At 40.4% G+C, this 20,077-nt stretch overlaps 1 protein-coding gene across 6 annotated transcripts in view; it reads left to right on the top strand.

Moving 5' to 3' along the window:
* Positions 1-20,077, top strand: part of Tc2n (tandem C2 domains, nuclear) — a 92,708-nt gene that overhangs the window by 51,943 nt on the left and 20,688 nt on the right. For 5 of the 6 annotated variants that reach the window (XM_031356328.1, XM_031356325.1, XM_031356327.1 and 2 more), the window contains 2 exons: positions 6,993-7,109; positions 19,136-19,327. In XM_031356328.1, coding sequence (XP_031212188.1) covers positions 6,993-7,109; positions 19,136-19,327 — 309 coding nt within the window. The remainder of the gene's footprint in view (positions 1-6,992; positions 7,110-19,135; positions 19,328-20,077) is intronic. The other variant, XM_031356329.1, reaches the window with a different exon arrangement.

Below are 20,077 nucleotides of genomic sequence, written 5' to 3'. Positions count from 1 at the left end.
TTGAGCTTGGGTTATGTACCTGGTAGAGTCCAGAAATTGGATGACAACGGGAGAATGGTGTTTAGCAATAGAGGGGTTCTGGAAATCCCAGACTCGAGAACCTACCTGAGAAGCTGCTAAAGGAAATAACATGATAGTGTTAGTAGGTTTCCTGGCTAGGAGAAGAAGCAGAGGAACTGCTGGCGAGTCTGGGTTTAGGCGAATGTGGGGAGCAAAGGAAATAGAGGCTCCCAGCCTAGCTAGAAGATCCCTTCCCAATAAGGGGACAGGACATGTTGGCACTACCAAAAAGGAATGGGTGAGAGGTACACCCCTAAATATGCAACTAAGTTGTGGGGTCTGGAGAGGGAAATAAAGTTGTCCTCCTACCCCGACAATAGGAGAACCAGAAGGAGAAGTGGGTCCCCAAAACTCCATCAGGACCGAGTAAGTGGCTCCAGTGTCCAAGAGGAAGGAGATGGGCTGCCCACATACCATGATATTTACCCGGGGCTTCCTGCTAGTGATGGCAGTGGTTGGGTCAGGGGAGATCAGGCCTTTTCAGTCAGCCATAGCCAAGCCTAGGAGATCACTTGGAGGGTTATCTGGGAGTGATGTCCCCTTGTTCTGCATAACATGAGGGCAATCAACAGCCCAATGCCCCTCTTGATGGCACCTAGGGCATGGCCCTCTTGGCTTGTGGAAGTTAGGGCAGGCTTTTGCTCAATGACCTTTTTTACCACATTGTAGCAGGTACCTGATGGTCTCTGAGTCTTAGGGACCATGAGTCCGGGGCAGTGACTGGGGCTGGTCGGAAAGCCTTTGCCAGCATATGGTATTTTTGTTTGCAGACTTTATCATCTCTTTCATGGTACACTTTGAAGGCCAGTGCTAAGACTTCTGCCTGTGGAGTTAGGGGTCTACTCTCCAGTTTTTTAAGTTGAGCTCTTATGTCGGGGTAGCTCTGGGAAAAGAAGTAGGTCATCAGATGTTGTTTACCTTTTGGGTTTTCAGGGTCCAGATTGGTATGCTGTAATAAAGCCTTCGTAAGGTGTTCTAAAAATTGAGATGTATTCTCCTGCTTATCCTAGACAACCTCTTGGAGTTTTTCAAAACTTACTGGCTTTAAGGCTGGTTTTCTAAGACTGGCCAGAAGGCATGTAATAAACCTGTCCCTGGCTAAAATGCCACCTGCAGAATTGTAATTCCACCAGGGATCCTGGTCCAGCACTGTCTCAGAGCCAATTCAGTATGTGCCATCTGTTTGGTGAATTCCATCTGCATGCACTCTTGCCTTTTCTCAGACTCATCTGTGTTCCTCAGGAAGTAAGTTATTAGTAAGAATCATATGAACATCATGGAAAGTCAAGCTGTAAGATTGAGTGATATACTGGAACTCTTTAATAAACTTGGAAGAGTTAGAAGTATAGGACCCTAGCCTGTTTTCTATTTGGGAAAGTTCACTAAGCAAGAACGGAACATGTACTCTGACAAGACCATCTACTCTAGCAACTTCTCTTAGAGGTAGGACTGTTGCTGGGTCAGGTGTCTCTGGGGAGGAAGGACTTGGAGGTTTGGCTATAGCCTTAGAGCGGGTGACAGGAGGAGTGAAGGTAGCTGCCAATGTGGGGCATTTGGAGCGGCCCACATCTGGCACAGAAGGGGAGGGGTTTGGAGAGAGAGAGCTAGCAGGCTCTGGAACATCCTGGTGAGGAGGAGAAACTAAGGCAGCAGTTTGAGTTTTCGGTGGCGTGGAGACAGGTCTGCGGTGAAAAGGGAGTGGTTCATTAGCTGGATCTAGCATTGTAGTGTCATCTAGCGGAGGAGGTTGTGTAGATTTCATGGCTAAGAGAAGTTGGGTTGGGGAACAAGAAGAACACAAGGAGGGATTGGAATGGAGATAGATAAAAGCTTGGACATAAGGAACCTACTTCTATTTACCAGTTCGCTGGCAGTATGTATTAAGATCCCATAAAATAGTTGGATCTAGGGTGCCATTATAAGTGGCTATTTTGAACTCCCGTCTAGTTGATATTTAATCCAGATCTTATTGCAGAGATATGTTAACTTTGATGCCTTCAAGTCAGGTGTTAGCTTTAAAGATTTGAGATTTTCCAGGAGACATCCCAGTGAGGTGCCTGGAGGTACGGTCGAAGACATTCTGACACCCAGGCAGGTAATTGGACTATTCGTACCAGCGTCCTGAGAACAGTCTAAAAACCAAGAAGTATTAGCCACGCTAGTGGTCCAAGTCATCACGAGGACCCCCTAGTGGCTACCCAGCAGACCCTGGGCCTGCTGTGGAAAGCAACCCACCCTGGATCCAAGGATTTTTCAGCTGCAAGAGCCCGGAATAATTGGGAAACGAAGAGTTGCTTTCGAGGGAGGGGCAGCCAATGGCAGAAGTCCTAAGAAGTATGTCAGCTGGGAGGCGTGACTGTAAATCCCGTAGTTCCCAGAGAAGGCTGGCCAGGCCTGGGAAGCTGGAGGTCCTCCCCTTGACTGATCCTACCAATTAATATGCCGGTGTCTGTGCGAGAATTATACTGGACTGGTAAATAGAAAATGTGAAACTGAATGGGTAGGTGTGGGCCTGGGCAGAGGCTAGCCCCACATCATAGACCAGGCAGGGCATGGCTCACAGGGTAGAAGTTCTTATGTCTTGTGGTGCATGGGGTGGCTCTGGTTCCTCTGCTGCAACTTGGTGATGGTGGCTTCAGCAGTGGCAGCTTCTGTGGTGAAAGCCTGCGATTCTTGTAGCCACCAGCTGAGGGGGCTGCGAACTCACATACTCTCGACGGCCACAGTTGCCAGTGTTGTGACCGGTCCATGTGGCCATGATCTCTGCCTGTCTCTGCTGCAGGACAGTGCAGTGGCTGCCGATGGAACCGCCAATTTCTGGGCTTCAGCACCAAATGATGTGTCTGAACATACCACACACTAGGCCAAAGCAGTTCCACGTGTAAGAGGTTTAATTGAGAGGGGGCAGTAGCGGAAAGAGAGGAGGGAGAGACAGTGAGATGAAGGAATGTTCCCCGTGTATATATGGGTTCTGACATAGTGGCCGCAGGTAAAGGTGGGAGGTGGATTCTGGGAATATGGTGGTTGTTGCCCTGGCAACAGGTCTGTGAGACCCGCCCATGCGATGCCACAGGCTTTGGAGGCCCTGATGCTAACAATATAAAATTTATAATTCATCTAATATATATGTTTGCATATAGATATATACTGACCTAAGTATTAAAATTAAAAATTTAGTAAGTAATGAGTGTTCAGTAGCCTCAGCCATCAGGTAAATAAATTAAAACTTCTTTGAGATCCTGTCTCAGCCCAGTCAGATTGGCTATCATCAAAGGACAAATGACAACAAATACTGGTGAGGGTGTTAGGGAAAAGAAACCCTTTGTTAGAGTGTAAACTGGTGAAACCACTAAGGAAATTATTGTGGAAATGACTAAATAACAAAACAAAACAAAAACCCGAACACCAAAACCAAGCAAAAGTACAAACCAGCTGTTAGGCCCAGTTCTCAGGAACCCCAGAAGAATGCCAGAAAGTGCAATCCAGGGTAATAACAAAGAGAGACTTTATTTGAGTCAGACCTGGAGCCTTTCCCACTGCACAGGTTAGGAATGCAATACCTGTGTCCAGAGGCTTGGAGTATTTATATGCTCAGATGCATAACCAGGGATCCTCGGACTTGGGTTATATGACTGGGGCGGTGACAAGGGGAAGCCATCCTTCAAACCTGATAATGTTTGTTAAGACAGCAGGGCGGAACTGTGCAGCTGGGAGGGGGACCCTTCTGACCTGGGTGTTGTGGGAAATATTAAAAAAGAATGTCAAGTTCCCGCACTATGCCTCGCTACTCTCAGCCCTAGCAGTCTGGCCTGCCTGTTCTTTTTCTTTCTTTTTTCTTTTTTAATACCTCTTTTTTGTTGTTGTTGTTGTTGTTTTTTAATTAGATATTTTCTTTATTTACATGTCATATGATTTCTCCTTTCCCAGTTTCCCCTCCAAAAAACAAACAAACAAACAAAAACAAGAACAAACCCCTGTTGCCTCCACCCTCCCCATGCCTGCCACCCCACCCTCTCCCACTTATTAGCCCTGGCATTCCCCTACACTGGGGTACAGAATCTTTACAGGGCCAAGGGCCTTTCCTCCCATTGATGATCGACTTTGCAATCCTCTACTATACACATGCTGCCAGAGCAATCAGTCCCATCATGTATACTCCTTGGTTGGAGGTTTAGTCCCTGGGAGCTCTGAGGGTACTAGTTAGTTCATATTGTTGTTCATCCTAAGGGGCTGCAAACCCTTCAGCTCCTTTGGTCCTTTCTCTAACTCCTTCATTGGGGATCCTGTGCTCAGTCCAATGAATGGCTGTGAGCCTTTAGTCAGGTACTGTCAGAGCCTCTCAGGAGATAGCTATATCAGGCTGGCTTGTCCTTCCTTCAGTCTCTGCTCCATAGTTAGTCTCTGCAACTCCTTCCGTGGGCATTTTGTTCCCCCTTTTAAGAAGGCATGAAATGTCCACATTTTGATCTTCCTTCTTCTTGAGTTTCTTGTGATTTGTGGGTTGTTCTTCCTGTATTCCGAACTTCTGGGCTAATAACCATTTATCAGAGAGTGCATACCATATGTGTTCTTTTGTAATTGGGTTACCTCACTCAGGATGATATTCTCCAGATCCATCCATTTCCCTAAGAATTTCATGATTTCATTGTTTTTAATAGCTGAGTAGTACTCCATTACATAGATGTACCACAATTTCTGAATCCATTCCTCTGTTGAGGGACATCTGGGTTGTTTCCAGTTTCTGGTTATTATAAATAAGGCTGCTGTGAACATGGTGGAGCATGTGTCCTTATTACATGTTGGAGCATCTTCTGGGTATATGCCCAGGAGTGGTATAGCTGGGTCCTCCAGGAGAACTATGTCCAATTTCCGTAGGAACTGCCAAACTGATTTCCAGAGTTGTTGTACCAGCTTGCAATCCCACCAGCAATGAAGGAGTGTTCCTCTTTCTCCACAGCCTCTCCAGCATCTGCTGTAACCTGAGTTTTTGATCTTAGCCAATTTGACTGTGGCCTGCCTGTTCTTATCTTATGGAGACTCTCTGTCCTGGAGCTTCCTCAAATGTCTCCATATAGCTCTTTAAGTTCCTACCCATAGGTCACTACCACGCCAATCCTAATGCTTCAAAACCCCCACTGCCTTTGTGGTGCACATCTGGCAAACATACTTTTCTCTTTTGAACCCAGTCAAACTGCTGAGTGAAGAAAAACACCACACAGACTTAGTTCAGAAACAAAGGTAACTCAGTCTCTGGGTACAACAACTAAAATCCTAATCTGTAAACATAAATCCTCCAGTGGTGAATCTAAATCCTCTAGTGGTGAGTCCTGATGGATCTGCCATTGAAACCAGGAGACATCTTGTAATTACATCTTGTTTTCATGCTTTCCCAGTCCAAAAATGACCTCTCTCTTCCTTTGTCCTACCCAGAAGTCCCGCCTACTCGCCCAGTGATTGGCTCCTTTATTTATTAGGTGATTGGTTCCCAAGAAGTCACCTGAGTATGACTCACTCCTTGTCCACAGCCTCTCCCAGGAGAGGGAATTAGCATCAACATACAAACAGTACCAGGCCCATCCATAGTACCTGGGAAGTAACTTTATGGTGCTATTAGGAGCTAGTGTATTTTTACAAACACTGCTGTCTGGGAATACTTAATTACTTTCCTCCTAGTCCACTTATCATTTCAAGGATGTTTGGTCCTTGTTCCTTTCAAGGACAGGAGCCATTCTGCATTGGAGAAATGTTGGTTATCTATTAAGGAGAGTGTCAACCTCAATGACACAGAGGCTGTGGTATGTTGCCTTTTGTCTATTCCCAAGGCTGGCATCTGCTATACCCCCGGGGGGTCATTAGGGTGGAAGGAGTACCACCGTGAAAAGGGGAACTGCACTATTCCCGTGCCAGGCTTGGCCCTCTGTTTACCCTCTCCAAAAGGCGGGAGTCATGTATGCTGGGAAAAGAGGGGAAGAGGAGCTCTAACTGTGCAAGCAGTGGGAAAGTGCAGAGGCACATCTCCTGCATCTCTTCACAACCAAAATTTGAAACAATGCCCCCCTCCAAACCTAAACATAACACTACTATAGGACTCTATTCCTAAGCATATACCCAAAGGTCTATAAATCTTACTCTAGATATACTTGCACATTTATGTTTATTATTTTACTATTTATAATAGAAAGGAAATTAAGTCAACCTAGATGTCTATCAACATATGAACTGGTAATGAAAATGTGATACATCTACACAATAGAATTTTATGTAGCTATATAAAAATTGTGAATATTTCAGGAAAATGCATAGATCTAGAAATTAACAAGTGAGATAAACATGAGTCACAAGAATATTACAAGTTCTTCATATGGTGACCCTCCTTTTAATTTTTATATTTGTACTTATATGTACATAAGTCAGGAAATTAGAAGAACATAAGGGGGATGGATTTTATATATTTTTTATTATTTGTTATGGAAAAGAATTTTTAAGGGAGGTGGTTAGGGACGATAATGGAATACTTGTTATTTGAAAGCTAGAAGAGGACAATTGGGACGAAGTGAGAGGCATGGAAGGAGAGGGGTAGAAGAAGAGTGATCAACAAAGATAAAAATGTCTGAAATGCCATGAAGGGAAATGTCAAAATGTTAATGTGAATGAAGTATGAAATCTTAGTATTCTAAAATTTATTAAAAATTTTTAACTAAAAATAATTAACTCAGTAGGGCATGGTGGCTCATATCTCTAATTCCAGCACTCTGGAGGCAGAGGCAGGTGGGTCTCTAAGGCCAGCCTGGTCTACATTACAAGTCCCAAAACAACCAGGATTATATAAAGAGATCTTCAGAAAAGTCGTTAACTCAATAAATATATCTTATATTTGTATTGTCAGAGTCCTTTGTAAAAATTTAATTTATGTTTTCATTTTTTTTTTAAAGTGCAGAGATCTAAGTTGGCCCTCTAGGTATGGAGAAACTCCCACAATTTCTATAAAAGGAATTTTAACATTGTCCAAACCAGTGCATTTCAAATCTTCAGCCAAAGAAGGTTCCAATGTAAGTGGCTCTTTGTGTTTGAAATTTTTACTCTTCTCTTGTTACTTTTATTTATATAAAATGTGAGAATAAGAAAGTGTTTTAATTTGGACAAGCTAAAATGATATAATTTTGCTTTTAAAAGGTATTTTTAAATCATGAGTATTTGCTATTTTATTGTTTGATAGTAGATGAATTAAAAAAAAAACCTTAATTGCTAGAATATATAGATTAGCAATAAGTAAGAAACTTCTGTACTGTACTTGCTCCCAACAACTTTTTGACTTTGAAAATCATTGCAAAATTGTAGTTAATCTCTTTTTCAAAACCTTCCAATTATTATAACTAGAAGGTTTATTACCTTGAGTTTTGTTTTATAGATTGTTTTCATATTAATTTAAAGATATGCCCATTATTGTCATTTGATATGTTTAAAAGTTAAGTTTTTACATACAAATGAAATGATATTTAAAAACATTTAAAATCCTTTATATTTTTATATTTGTGTATATATATATATACACACACACACTATATATATATATACATATATATATATATATATATATATATGCACATTGAAGCCAGAGGATTGCATCTCCTCAAGCTGGGGTTAACAGGTGGTTCAAGCCACCTAAAATGGAGGCTGAGACTTGAACTCAGGTCAACTGCGAAACAGTATGCACTCTGTATTACACACACACACACACACACACACACACACACACACACACACATTTACATCCCCAATGCTGTTCCCCCTCCCGGCCCTTCCCTCATATTGTCTCTCCCCTCCTTCACCTCTAAGATGGTGTGGCCTCCTGGATATCATCCCCACCCTGGTTCATCAAGTCTCTGCCAGGTTAGGCTCATCTTCTACTGAGGCCAGACATGGCAGCCATGGAGACTGAGCTACAAGTCTGCTATATATGTGCTGGGGCCTCATTGCAGCTCATATATGTTCTTTGGTTGGTGACTCAGTCTCAAAGAGCTCTAGGAGTCCAAGTTAGTTGACTCTGCTGGTTTTCCTGTTGGGTTCCCTTCCCTTTTCATAACCTTCAGTTCTTCCCCCAACTCTTTCATTAGTGTCTCTGACCCATATCCAGTGTTTGGCAGTAGATATATGCATCTATTTCAGCCCACTTCTGGGTGAAGTCTCTCAGAGGACAGTTATACTAGGTTCCTATCTGTAAGCACAACAGAGTATCATTAATAGTGTCAGAGACTGGTGGTTGCCCATGGTTGGTTTTGAGTTGGGCAGGTTATTGTTTGGCTTTTCCTTCACTTTCTGCTCCACCCCTGCATTTGTTTTAGACCAGGACAAATTTTGGACAGCAAGTTTTGTGGATGGATTGGTGTCCTTATCCCTCCACTGGAGGTCCTGCTTGGCTACAGGAAGTGACTTATTTATGCTCCATGTCCCTACTATTGGCTTAAGGTTACTCTTATGGACTCCTGGGAGCCTTCCCTATGCCAGGTCTCTGGGACTTCCTAAAGATTCTCTCCTCCACCACCAGCAGCTATAGATTTCCATTCATTTTTTTTACTCTCTGGGCCTCTCTTCTGCTTTCTCCCCACTCCTGTTCCTGCCTCCCCATTCCTTTCCACCTCCCCTCTCCCACTCTGGACCAGCCCTCCCTTTACCTCCTATGATTGTTTTGTTTCCCCATCTAAGTATGATTCAAGCTTTCTTGCTTGGGCCTTCAAACTTGTTTAACTTCTTTGGGTCTTTGGGTTATATCATGTACTTTATGATTAATATCCACTTATCAGTGAGTACACGCTATGCATGTACTTTGGCATCTGGGTTACCTCACTCGGGATATTTTCTAGTTCCATCCATTTGTCTTAAAAATTCATGATGTCCTTGTTTTAAATAGCTGAATAGTATTCCATTGTGTAAATGAATCTCATTTTCTGTATTCATTCCTCAGTTGAGGGGTGTTTGGGTTGTCCCTAATTTCTAGCTATTACAAATAAAGGTACTGTGAACATAGTGAAGTACATGTCCTTGTGGTATGATGGAATATCTTTTGAGTATATGCCCAGGAGTAGTATAGCTGGGTCTTCAGTTAGAACTATTTCTAATTTTATAAGAAATCATCAGATTGATTTCCAGAGTGGTTGTACAAGTTTGCACTCCCACCAACAATGGAGAAGTGTTACCCTTTCTCCATATCCTCCATATCCTCCAGCATGTGCTATTCCTTGAGTTTTTGATCTTAGTTATTCTGATGAGTATGATGGAATCTCAGAGTCATTCTGCTTTGCATTTCCCTGATGACTAAGTACATTTCTTTAAGTACTTCTCAGGCATTTAGTATTCCTGTGTTGAGAATGCTCTCTTTATTTCTGTACCCCAGTTTTTAATTGGGTTATTTGGTTTGTAGGTGTCTGACTTCTTGAGTTCTTTATATATTTTGGATATTAACCCTCTATTGGATTTTGGGTTATTGAGAATCTTTTTTCCAATCTGTAGGCTGCCATTTTGTCCTGTTGACTGTGTCCTTTACGATAAAGAAACTTTTCAATTTTATTATGTCCCATTTATCAATTTTTTTTTTAAAATTTCATTGTGGGTGGTTGTGAGCCACCATGTGGTTGCTGGGATTTGAACTCACTACCTTTGGAAGATCAAACAGTGCTCTTACCCACTGAGCCATCTCACCAGCCCTATTTATCAATTTTTGATCTCAGGAACTAAGCTTTTGGTATTCTGTTCAGGAAAATGTGTTCTGTACCAATGTATTCAATGTTATCACTCTCTCTAATAGTCTAATAAAACTCTAATAGGAGTCAATGTATTTGGTTTTATGGTGAGGTCCTTGATTCACTTGGACTTGAGTTTTTTGCAGGGTGATAAATATGGATCTGTTTGCATTCATCTATACGTAGTCATCCAGCTAGACCAGCACCATTTTTTGAAGATGCTTTCTTTTTTACCCCATTGTTTGATTTTGGCTTCTTTGTTGAAAATCAAGTGTCCATGGGTATGCGGGTCTACTTTTGGGTCTTTGATCCTTTTCTATTGATCACCTTGTCTGTTTTTGTACCAGTAGCATATAGGCTTTTTGTTGTTGTTGTTGTTGTTGTTTTAATCACTATTGCTGTGTATTACTTCCTGAGATCAGGGATGGTGATGATTCCTTCAGAAGTTCTTTTATTGTTCAGGGGTTTTTTGGTTTTTTTGGTGTGTGTGTGTGTGTGTGTGTGTGTGTGTGTGTGTGTGTGTCTATTCTGTTATTTATTTATTTGATGTTTTCTTTATTTACATTGCAAATTTTATCCCTCCGAAAAACTTCCTTTTCCAATTCCCCCCTCCCTGCTCACCAAACCACCCCCTCCTGCTTCCCTGTCCTGGCATTCCCCGACACTGGAGCATCAAGCCTTCATGAGACCAAGGGCCTCTCCTCTCATTGATGTTCCACAAGGCCATCCTCTGCTACATATTCAGCTGGAGCCATGGGTCCCTCCATGCATATTCTTTGGTTGGTGGTTTAGACCCTGGGAGCTCTGGAGTTACTGGTTGGTTCATATTGTTGTTCCTCCTATGGAACCGCAAAATCCTTCAGCTCCTTGAGTTCTTTCTCTAGTTCCTCCATTGAGGACTGTGTGCTCAGTCCAATGATTGACTGTGAGCATCCACTTCTGTATTAGTCAGGCACTGGCAGAGCCTCTCAGGAGTCAGCTATATCAGGCTCCTGTCAGTAAGCACTTATTGGTATCCACAATAGTATTTGGGTTTGGTAAGAATATATGGGAAGGATCCCTAGATGGGCCAGTCACTGTATGGCCTTTCCTTCAGTTTCTGGCCCAAACTTTGTCTCTGTGTCTCCTCCCATGGGTATTTTGATCCCTCTTTTAATAAGGACCAAAGTATCCACACTGTGGTCTTCCTTCTTCTTGAGCTTCATATGATCTATGAATTGTATCTTGGGTATTCTGAACTTCTGGGCTAATAACCACTTATCAGTTAGTGTATGCCATGTGTGTTCTTTTGTGACTGGGTTACCTCACTCAGGATGATATTCTCCAGATCCATCCATTTCCCTAAGAATTTCATAAATTCATTTTTTAAATAGCTGAGTAGTACTCCATTGTGTAGATGTACCACAATTTCTGAATCCATTCCTCGGTTGAGGGACATCTGGGTTGTTTCTAGCTTCTGGCTATTATAAGTAAGGCTGCTTTGAACATAAGTGGAGCATGGATCTTTATTACATGTTGGAGCATCTTCTGGCTATATGCCCAGGAATGATATAGCTGGGTCCTCAGGTAGTACTATGTCCAATTTCCTGAGGAACTGCAAGATTGATTTCCAGAGTGGTTGTACCAGCTTGCAATCCCACCAGCAATGAAGGAAAGTTCCTCTTTCTCCACAACCTCTCCAGCATCTGCTGTCACCTGAGTTTTTGATCTTAGCCATTCTCACTTGTGTGAGGTAGAATCTCAGGGTTGTTTTGATTTGCATTTCCCTGATGACTAAGGATGTTGAACATTTCTTTAAGTGATTCTCAGCCATTCGGTATTCCTCAGTTGAGAATTCTTTGTTTAGCTCTGTACCCCATTTTTAATAGGATTATTTGATTCTCTGAAGTCTAACTTCTTGAGTTCTTTGTATATATCGGATATTAGCTCTCTATTGGATGTAGTATTGGTAAAGATCTTTTCCCAATCTGTTGGTTGCTGTTTTGTCCTATTAACAGTGCCCTTTGCCTTACAGAAGCTTTGTAATTTTATGAGTCCCATTTGTCAATTCTTGATCTTACACCACAAGCCACTGGTGTTCTGTTCAGGAATTTCCCCCTGTGCCCATGTGCCCATGTGCCCATGTGCTTGAGGCTCTTCCCCACTTTCTTTTCTATTAGCTTCAGTGTATCTGGTTTTATGTGGAGGTCCTTGATCCATTTGGACTTGAGCTTTGTACAAGGAGATAAGAATTGATCAATTTGCATTCTTCTACATGCTAACTGACAGTTGAATCACCACCATTTGTGAAAAAATGCTGACTTTTTTCCACTGGGTGGTTTTTGCTCCTTTGTTAAAGATCAAGTGATCATAGGTGTGTGGGTTCATTTCTGGGTCTTCAATTCTATTCCATTGATCCACCTGCCTATCGCTGTACCAATACCATGCAGTTTTTATCACAATTGCACTGTAGTACAGCTTGATGTCAGGGATGGTGATTCCCCCAGAAATTCTTTTATTCTTGAGAATAGTTTTTTGCTATTCTGGGTTTTTTGTTATTCCAGATGAATTTGCAAATTGCTCCTTCTAGAGAATTGAATTGCAATTTTGATAGGGATTGCACTGAATGTGTACATTGCTTTTGGAAAAATGGCCATTTTCAGTATATTAATCCTGCCAATCCATGAGCATGGGAGATCTTTCCATCTTCTAAGATCTCCTTTGATTTCTTTCTTCAGAGACTTGAAGTTCTTGTCCTACAGATCTTTCACTTGCTTAGTTAGAGTCATACCAAGGTATTTTATATTATTTATGACTACTGTGAAAGGTGTTATTTCCATAATTTCTTTCTTAGCCTGTTTATCTTTTGTGTAGAGAAAGGCCACTGATTTGTTTGAGTTAATTTTGTATGTAGCCACTTTGCTGAAGTTGTTTATTAGGTTTAGGAGTTCTCTGGTGGAATTTTTTGTGTCATTTAAGTATACTATCTTATCATCTGCAAATAGTGATAATTTGACTTCTTCCTTTCCAATTTGCATCACTTTGACCTAATGTTATTGTCTAATTGCTCTGGCTAGGGCTTCGAATACTATATTGAAAAGGTAGGGAGAGAGTGGACAGTCTTATCTAATCCCTGATTTTAATGGATTGTTTCAAGTTTCTCTCCATTTAGTTTGATGTTGGCTACTGGTGTGCTATATACTGCTTTTACTATGTTTAGGCATTGGCCTTGAATTCCTGATCTTTCTAAGACTTTTATCATGAAGGGGTGCTGGATTTTGTCAAATGCTTTCTCAGCATCTAATGAAATAATCATGTGGGGTTTTTTCTTTGAGTTTGTCTATATAGTGGATTAAGTTGATGGATTTCTGTATATTGAAACATCCTTGCATCCCTGGTATAAAGCCCACTTGATCATGATGGATGATCATTTTGATGTGTTCTTGGATTTGATTTGTAAGTATTTTATTGAGTTTTTTTTTTTTTTTTTGCATCGATATTCAAAGGGAAATTGGTCTGAATCTCTCTTTCTTTGTTGGATCTTTGTGTGGTTTAGTCATCAGAGTATTTGTGGCTCCATAGAATGAATTGGGTAGTGTTCCCTCTGTTTCTATTTTGTGGAATAGTTTGAAGAGGATTGGTATTAGGTTGTCTTTGAAGGTCTTATAGAATTCTGCACTAAACCCATCTGGTCCTGGGCTATTTTTGATTGGGAGACTTTTAATGACTCCTTCTATTTCTTTATTAGTTATGGGACAGTTTAGATAATTTTTCTGATTCTGATTTAACTTTGGTACCTGGTATCTGTCTAGAAAATTGTTTATTTCATTCACATTTTCCACTTTTGTAGCAGAATGATGATTTTGTTGGATTTCCTCAGGTTCTGTTATGTCTCCCTTTTCATTTCTGATTTTGTTGATTTTTATACTGTCTCTGTGCCCTCTGGTTAGTTTGGCTAAGGGTTTATCTATCTTGTTGATTTTCTCAAAGAACCAGCTCCTGGTTTGGTTGATTTTTTTTTTTTTTGTATAGTTCTTTTTGTTTCTACTTGATTGATTTTAGCCCTGAGTTTGATTATTACTGCCTTCTTCTACTCCTCTTGTGTCTTTTTGCTTATTCTTCTTCTAGAGCTCTCAGTTGTGCTGTCAAATTGCTGGTGTATGCTCTCTCTAGTTTCTTTTTGGAGGCACTCAGAGCTATGAGTTTTCCTGTTAGCATTCCTTTCATTGTGTCCCATAAGTTTGGGTATGTTGTGGCTTCATTTTCATTAAACTCTAAAAAATCTTTAATTTCTTTATTTCTTCCTTGACCAAGTTATCGTTGAATAGAGTGTTGTTCAGCTTCCACATGTATGTGTGCTTTCTATTGTTTTTGTTGCTATTGAAGTCCAGCCTTAGTCCATGGTGATCTGATAGGATGCATAGGACAATTTCAATCTTCTTGTATCTGCTGAGGCCTGTTTTGAGGTCAATTTTATGGTCAGTTTTTCAGAAGGTGCCATGAGGTGCTGAGGAGAAGGTATGGTGTTTTGTTTTATGATAAAATATTCTATAGATAACTATTAAATCCAGTTGGTTCATAACTTCTGGTAGTTTCACTGTGTCTCTGTTTAGTTTCAGTTTCCATGATCTATATTGCTGAGAGTGGGGTGTTGAAGTCTCCCACTATTATTGTGTGAGGTGCAATGTGTGCTCTGTGCTTTAGCAAAGTTCCTTTTATGAATGTGGGTGTCCTTGCATTTGGAGCATAGATGTTCAGAATTGAGAGTTCATCTTGGTAGGTTTTTCCTTTGATGACTTTGAAGTGTCCCTCCTTATCTTCTTTGATAACTTTTGGTTTAAAGTCTATTTTATTTGATATTAGAATGGCTACTCCAGCTAGTTTCTTGGGACCGTTTGCTTGGAAAATTGTTTTCCAGCCTTTTAATCTGAGGTAGTGTCTGTCTTTGTCACTGAGGTGGGATTCTTATATGCAGCAAAACGTTGGGTCCTGTTTGCATATTCAGTGTCTTAGTCTATGTCTTTTTATTAAAGAATTGAGTCCATTGATGTTAAGAGATATTAAGGAATAGTGATTGTTGCTTCCTATTACTTTTATGTTAGAGGCAGAATTATGTTTATGTGGCTATCTTCTTTTTGATTTGTTAAAAGATAATTTTCTAGCTATATCTAGGGTGCATATGTTGGAGTTTTCCTTTTTTTATCCTTTGTAGGCCTGGATTTGTAGAACAATATTGTGTGAAGTTGGTTTTGTCATGGAATACCTTGCTTTCTCCATCTATGGTAATTGAGAGTTTTGCTGGGTATAGTTATCCGGGGCTGGCATTTGTGTTCTCTTAGGATCTGTATAACATTAGTCCAGGATCTTCTGGCATTCATAGTCTCTGGTGAGAAGTCTGGTGTAATTCTGATAGGCCTGCCTTTATAGGTTACTTGACCTTTTTCCCTTACTGCTTTTAAAATTCTTTCTTTGTTTAGTGCATTTGGTGTTTTTATTATTATGTGATGGGAGGAATTTCTTTTCTGGTCCAGTCCATTTGGAGTTCTGTAGGCTTCTTGTATGTTCATGGGCATCTCTTTCTTTAAGTTTGGAAAGTTTTCTTCTATGATTTTGTTGAAGATATTTACTGGCCCATTACATTGGGAATCTTCACTCTCTTCTATCCCTATTATCCTTATGTTTGGTCTTCTCATTGTGTCCTGGATTTCCTGGATGTTTTGGGTTAAGGGCCAAGTTGGTTATCAATGGGAGGAGAGGCCCTTGGCCCTGTGAAGGTTCTATGCCCCAATGTAGGGGAATGCCAGGGCCAGTAAGCAGGAGGGGGTGGGTTGGTGTTCAGGGTGAGGAGGAAGGGAACAGGGTTTATTGTTTGTTTGTTTGTTTTCATTTTTGTTTTTTTGGTTTTTTTTATTTGATTTTTAAATTTTTTTTGGAGGGGAACTGGAAAAGGAGATATCATTTGACATGTAAATAAAGAAAATATCTAATTAAAAAAAGGAAAAAATAATGTTCAGTCACTAAAAAAAAAAAAGTTGTAGGAAAACAAGCCAAACAGGTGAAGGAATTGAACAAATCCATCCAGGATCTAAAAATGGAAGTAGAAACAATAAAGAAATCACAAAGGGAGACAACTCTGAAGATAGAAAACATAAGAAAGAGGTCAGGAGTCATAGATGCACGCATCACTAACAGGATACAAGAAATAGAAGAAAGAATCTCACAAGCAGAAGACACCATAGAAAACACTGACACAACAGTCAAAGTGTAAAGAAAATGTAAAGTTCAAAAAGCCCTTAACCCTGTGAAGGCTTGATGCCCCAGTGTAGAGGAATAACAAAATAATAGGAACTAACAATTATTGGTCATTAATAGCTCTCAACATCAGTGGATTCAATTTACCTTTCCTTTGTTGAGAATGGAGAGTTTAGGTCCCCTACCATTATTGTGTGTGTTTCATTGTGTTGATTTGAGCTTTAGTAAAATTTCTTTTATGTATTGAGTTCCTTTGAATTTCAGACATAGATGTTCCGAATTGAGACTTAATCTTGGTGGATTTTTCCTTTGATGACTATGGAGTGTCCTTCCCCATCTCATTTGACTTTTGGCTGAAAGTCTATTTTGTGAGATACTAGAATGTCTATTTCTGCTTCTTTCTTAGGTCTATTTTCTTGGAAAATCTTTTTCCAGTCCTTTACTCTGAGGTAGTATCTATCTCTTTTGCTGAGATATGTTGCTTTATGCAGAAGAATGGTAGATCCTGTTCACATACCCAGTCTGTTAGCGTGTGTCTTTTTATTGGTGAATTGAATCCACTGATGTTGAGAGCTATTAATGACCAATAATTGTTAGTTCCTATTATTTTGTTATTGGATGTGTGTGTGTGTGTGTGTGTGTGTGTGTGTGTGTGTGTGCGTGTGTGTGTGTGATTTTCTTCTTTTGATTTTGGCATGAGATGATTAAGATGATTAAACTTTTTAATCAGATATTTATTTACATTTCAAATGTTATCCCCTTTACTGGTTCCCCTCTGCAAACCCCCTAACCCATCCCCCCTTACCCTGTTTCTATGTGGGTGCTCCCCTACCCCCCCCACACACACACCCACACCTGCCTCACCACCCTAGTATTCCTCTACACTGGGGCATCAAGCCTTCACAGGACCAAGGGCCTCCCCTCCCATTGATGCCAGATAAGACCCCTTCAGTTCCTTCAGTCCTTCCCCTTACTCCTCCATTGGGGGGTCCCTGTGCTCAGTCCGATTGTTGGCTGCAAGCCTCTGCATCTGTATTGGTCAGGATCTATCTGGCAGAGCCTCTCAGGAGACAGCTATATCAGGATTCTATCTATCTCATTGTGTCCTGGATTTCCTGGATGTTTTGGGTTAAGAGCTTTTTGCATTTTGCATTTACTTTGACTGTTGTGTCAATGTTCTCTATGGTGTCTTCTGCACCTGAGTTTCTCTCTTCTATCTCTTGTATTCTGTTGGTGATACTTGCATCTATGACTCCTGACTTCTTTCCTAGATTTTCTATCTCCTGAGTTTTCTCCCTTTGTGATTTCTTTATTGTTTCTACATCCAGGATCTAAGATCCTGGATGGTTTTGTTCAATTTCTTCACCTATTTGGTTGTGTTTTCCTGAAATTCTTTAAAGGATTTTTGTGTTTCCTCTTTAAGGGCTTGTACCTGTTTACCTGTGTTCTCCTGTACTTCTTTAAGGGAGTTATTTATGTCCTTCTTAAAATCCTTTATCAGCCTCTTGAGATATGATTTTAAATCTGAATCTTGCAGGAGGCAGAGGCAGGCGGATTCCTGAGTTCAAGGCCAGCCTGGTCTAGACAGAGAAACCCTATCTTGAAAAAAAAATCTGATTCTTGCTTTTTTTGGTGTGTTGGGGTATCCAGGACTTGCTGTGGTGGGAGTATTGGGTTCTGATGATGTCAGGTAGTCTTGGTTTCTGTTGGTAAGATTCTTGCGTTTGCCTTTCACCATCTGTTGATCTCTCATGTTAGATGTTCTTGCTGTCTCTGGCTGGAGGTTGTTCCCCCTGTGGGTCTGTAAGCCTGGGTCAGCACTCCTGGGAGACCAGCTCTGTCTTGGAAAGACTCTTGCACAGAGGGCTGTGGAACAAATCTACTGGTGTAGATGGGTGTAGGAAGGTCCCTGTCCCAGCTGCTCTGCTGCTTCTGTGGCCTGTGCCTCCTGGCTGGTCCCACCTGAGACAGTCACAGGAAAGAAAATGGTGGTCTCACCTAAGACCTGTGGTCACAGCACTCCCTGAAGACAAGCTCTCCACTGGCTGTTATCTTGACTTTTTAAAAAGCTCCACCAACGATGTAAAGAAGAAAATATATAGCAAATAGCAATTTTGTGTTCAGTCTCTTAAAGAGAGAATTCAATTCTCTTTATATTAATAGTTTAGGTTTTTTATGCTTAGTAAACTTGTATATGAAATTCTTGAAACATTCTCATCAAATTTTGAAAAATTCTGATGGATATCAAGAAAGATATATTAGAAAACCAATATAGGAAAATAATCTAATTTTCAAAAAGGCAAAGCTATATTCTGGTGAGGTTATTATTAATATTGATCTTAATTTCTAAGTAATATAAGGATGAATTGTGAAGCTAAGTAATACAGTAAAACAAAAACTCCATTTTCATTTTTAAAAATATCTTTAATCTTTTTAATCTTTAATAGTTTTTTATATTATAGTCATTATCCTCCTCCAGTTCTGCCCTCTGCCAGTTCCTCATCCCATTCCTCCTTCCCCCTGTCTTCAAGAGGATGTCCCAACACGCCCCCCACACACACACAACACCACACCCCACCAGACCTCCCCACTCCTTGGGGCCTCAAGTCTCTCGAGGTTTAGACATATCTTCTGCTGTATATGTGTTGGGGGCCTGGAACCAACTAGTGTATGCTCCCTGGCTGGAGGCTCAGTGTCAGAGAGATCTCTGGGGTCTGGGTTAGCTGAGACTGCTGGTCTTCCTATGGGAAGACTGCCCCCCTCCTCAACTTTTCCGGCCTTCTCCTGATTCAACCACAGGGGTCCTTGACTTCAGTCCATTGGTTGAGTCTAAGTATATGCTTCTATCTTAGTCAGCTGCTTGTTGGGCGTCTCAAAGGGCAGCCATGCTAGGCTCCTGTCAGTAATTACATCATAGCATCAGTAATAGTGTCAGGTCTTGAAGCTTCCGCATGAGATGGGTCCAATTTGGGCAGGATACTGGATCTCCTTTCCCTCAGTCTAAAATACTTGTAAAATATATTGTATATACTTTTCTTAGTATACAAATTATTCTATAATTGCATATCAACTTTTAAAGTATATTTGGTATTTTCTTGTTTTATAAGGCTATTGAATTTATGGAAACGTTTGTATTTGCTATTAAACTACAAAATCTACAAGCTGTGAGACTTGCATTTAAGATTCAAATCCAGACTCCCAAGAAGAAAACCATTGGAGAATGTTCTCTTTCACTCAGAACTCTTAGTACCCAGGAAATGGATTACTCATTGGAAATAATGCCACCTTCAAAATTTTCTGTAAGTGATAATAGTATTTAATAATGGACATAGTTTAAACACCTTTAAACTGTTTTATTGAATAACCTTCATTTGTTTGAGGATAATTTGAATATATGTTGAAATATGTGGGAAGACTATGAAAGCTCTCAAGAAGCAATATTATTTAAAAATAATATTTTAGAAATAATTATAAAACATTAACATAATAACTTTCTTCCTTCATTTTCTTCAAAATAACATCATGTTCCCCTTTCCTAGCACATTTTCATAAATGTTTACTATAGTAGTAGCAATCCTGAATGTAATAACAATGAAGTATAAATATCTTCAAATAATTTTTAAAAGATTTTAGTAGCTAAGGACTGAGGAAAAATAAGAATCAATCATAAAATCCATATGCAATATGAGATTACTATAAAGAGAATTAATAACAATGGTTTTAATTTTAGATAAGCTATCTGTTCACAAGTTGGTTAGAATGTAACCTGGGTCCTTCATCCTGTGCCTCCCGTACTAGGGATGGAGTCCAGGATCTTAGATGTTGAACACATTTTCTGCTGCTGAGCTATACCCCACCCCCTTCACAGAATGGAATTTGTTTTCATTTTAATAAGTTTTTGCTTTTATGTCAAAGTTTTTTGTATTATTTGAGGGAGGAAGATGTATGTTCTAGCATGTGTGAGAGATCAGAGGACAGCTCGTGGGAACTGATTCTCTTCACTCTTAGGTCCTGGGGATCAATCTGTGGGAACTGATTCTCTTCACTCT

This window comes from Mastomys coucha, unplaced genomic scaffold (genome assembly GCF_008632895.1).
Source record: "Mastomys coucha isolate ucsf_1 unplaced genomic scaffold, UCSF_Mcou_1 pScaffold6, whole genome shotgun sequence".
NCBI lineage: Eukaryota > Metazoa > Chordata > Mammalia > Rodentia > Muridae > Mastomys > Mastomys coucha.
Note: the sequence above shows the minus strand (reverse complement) of the source record. Positions and strands in the feature narration are given on the sequence as shown.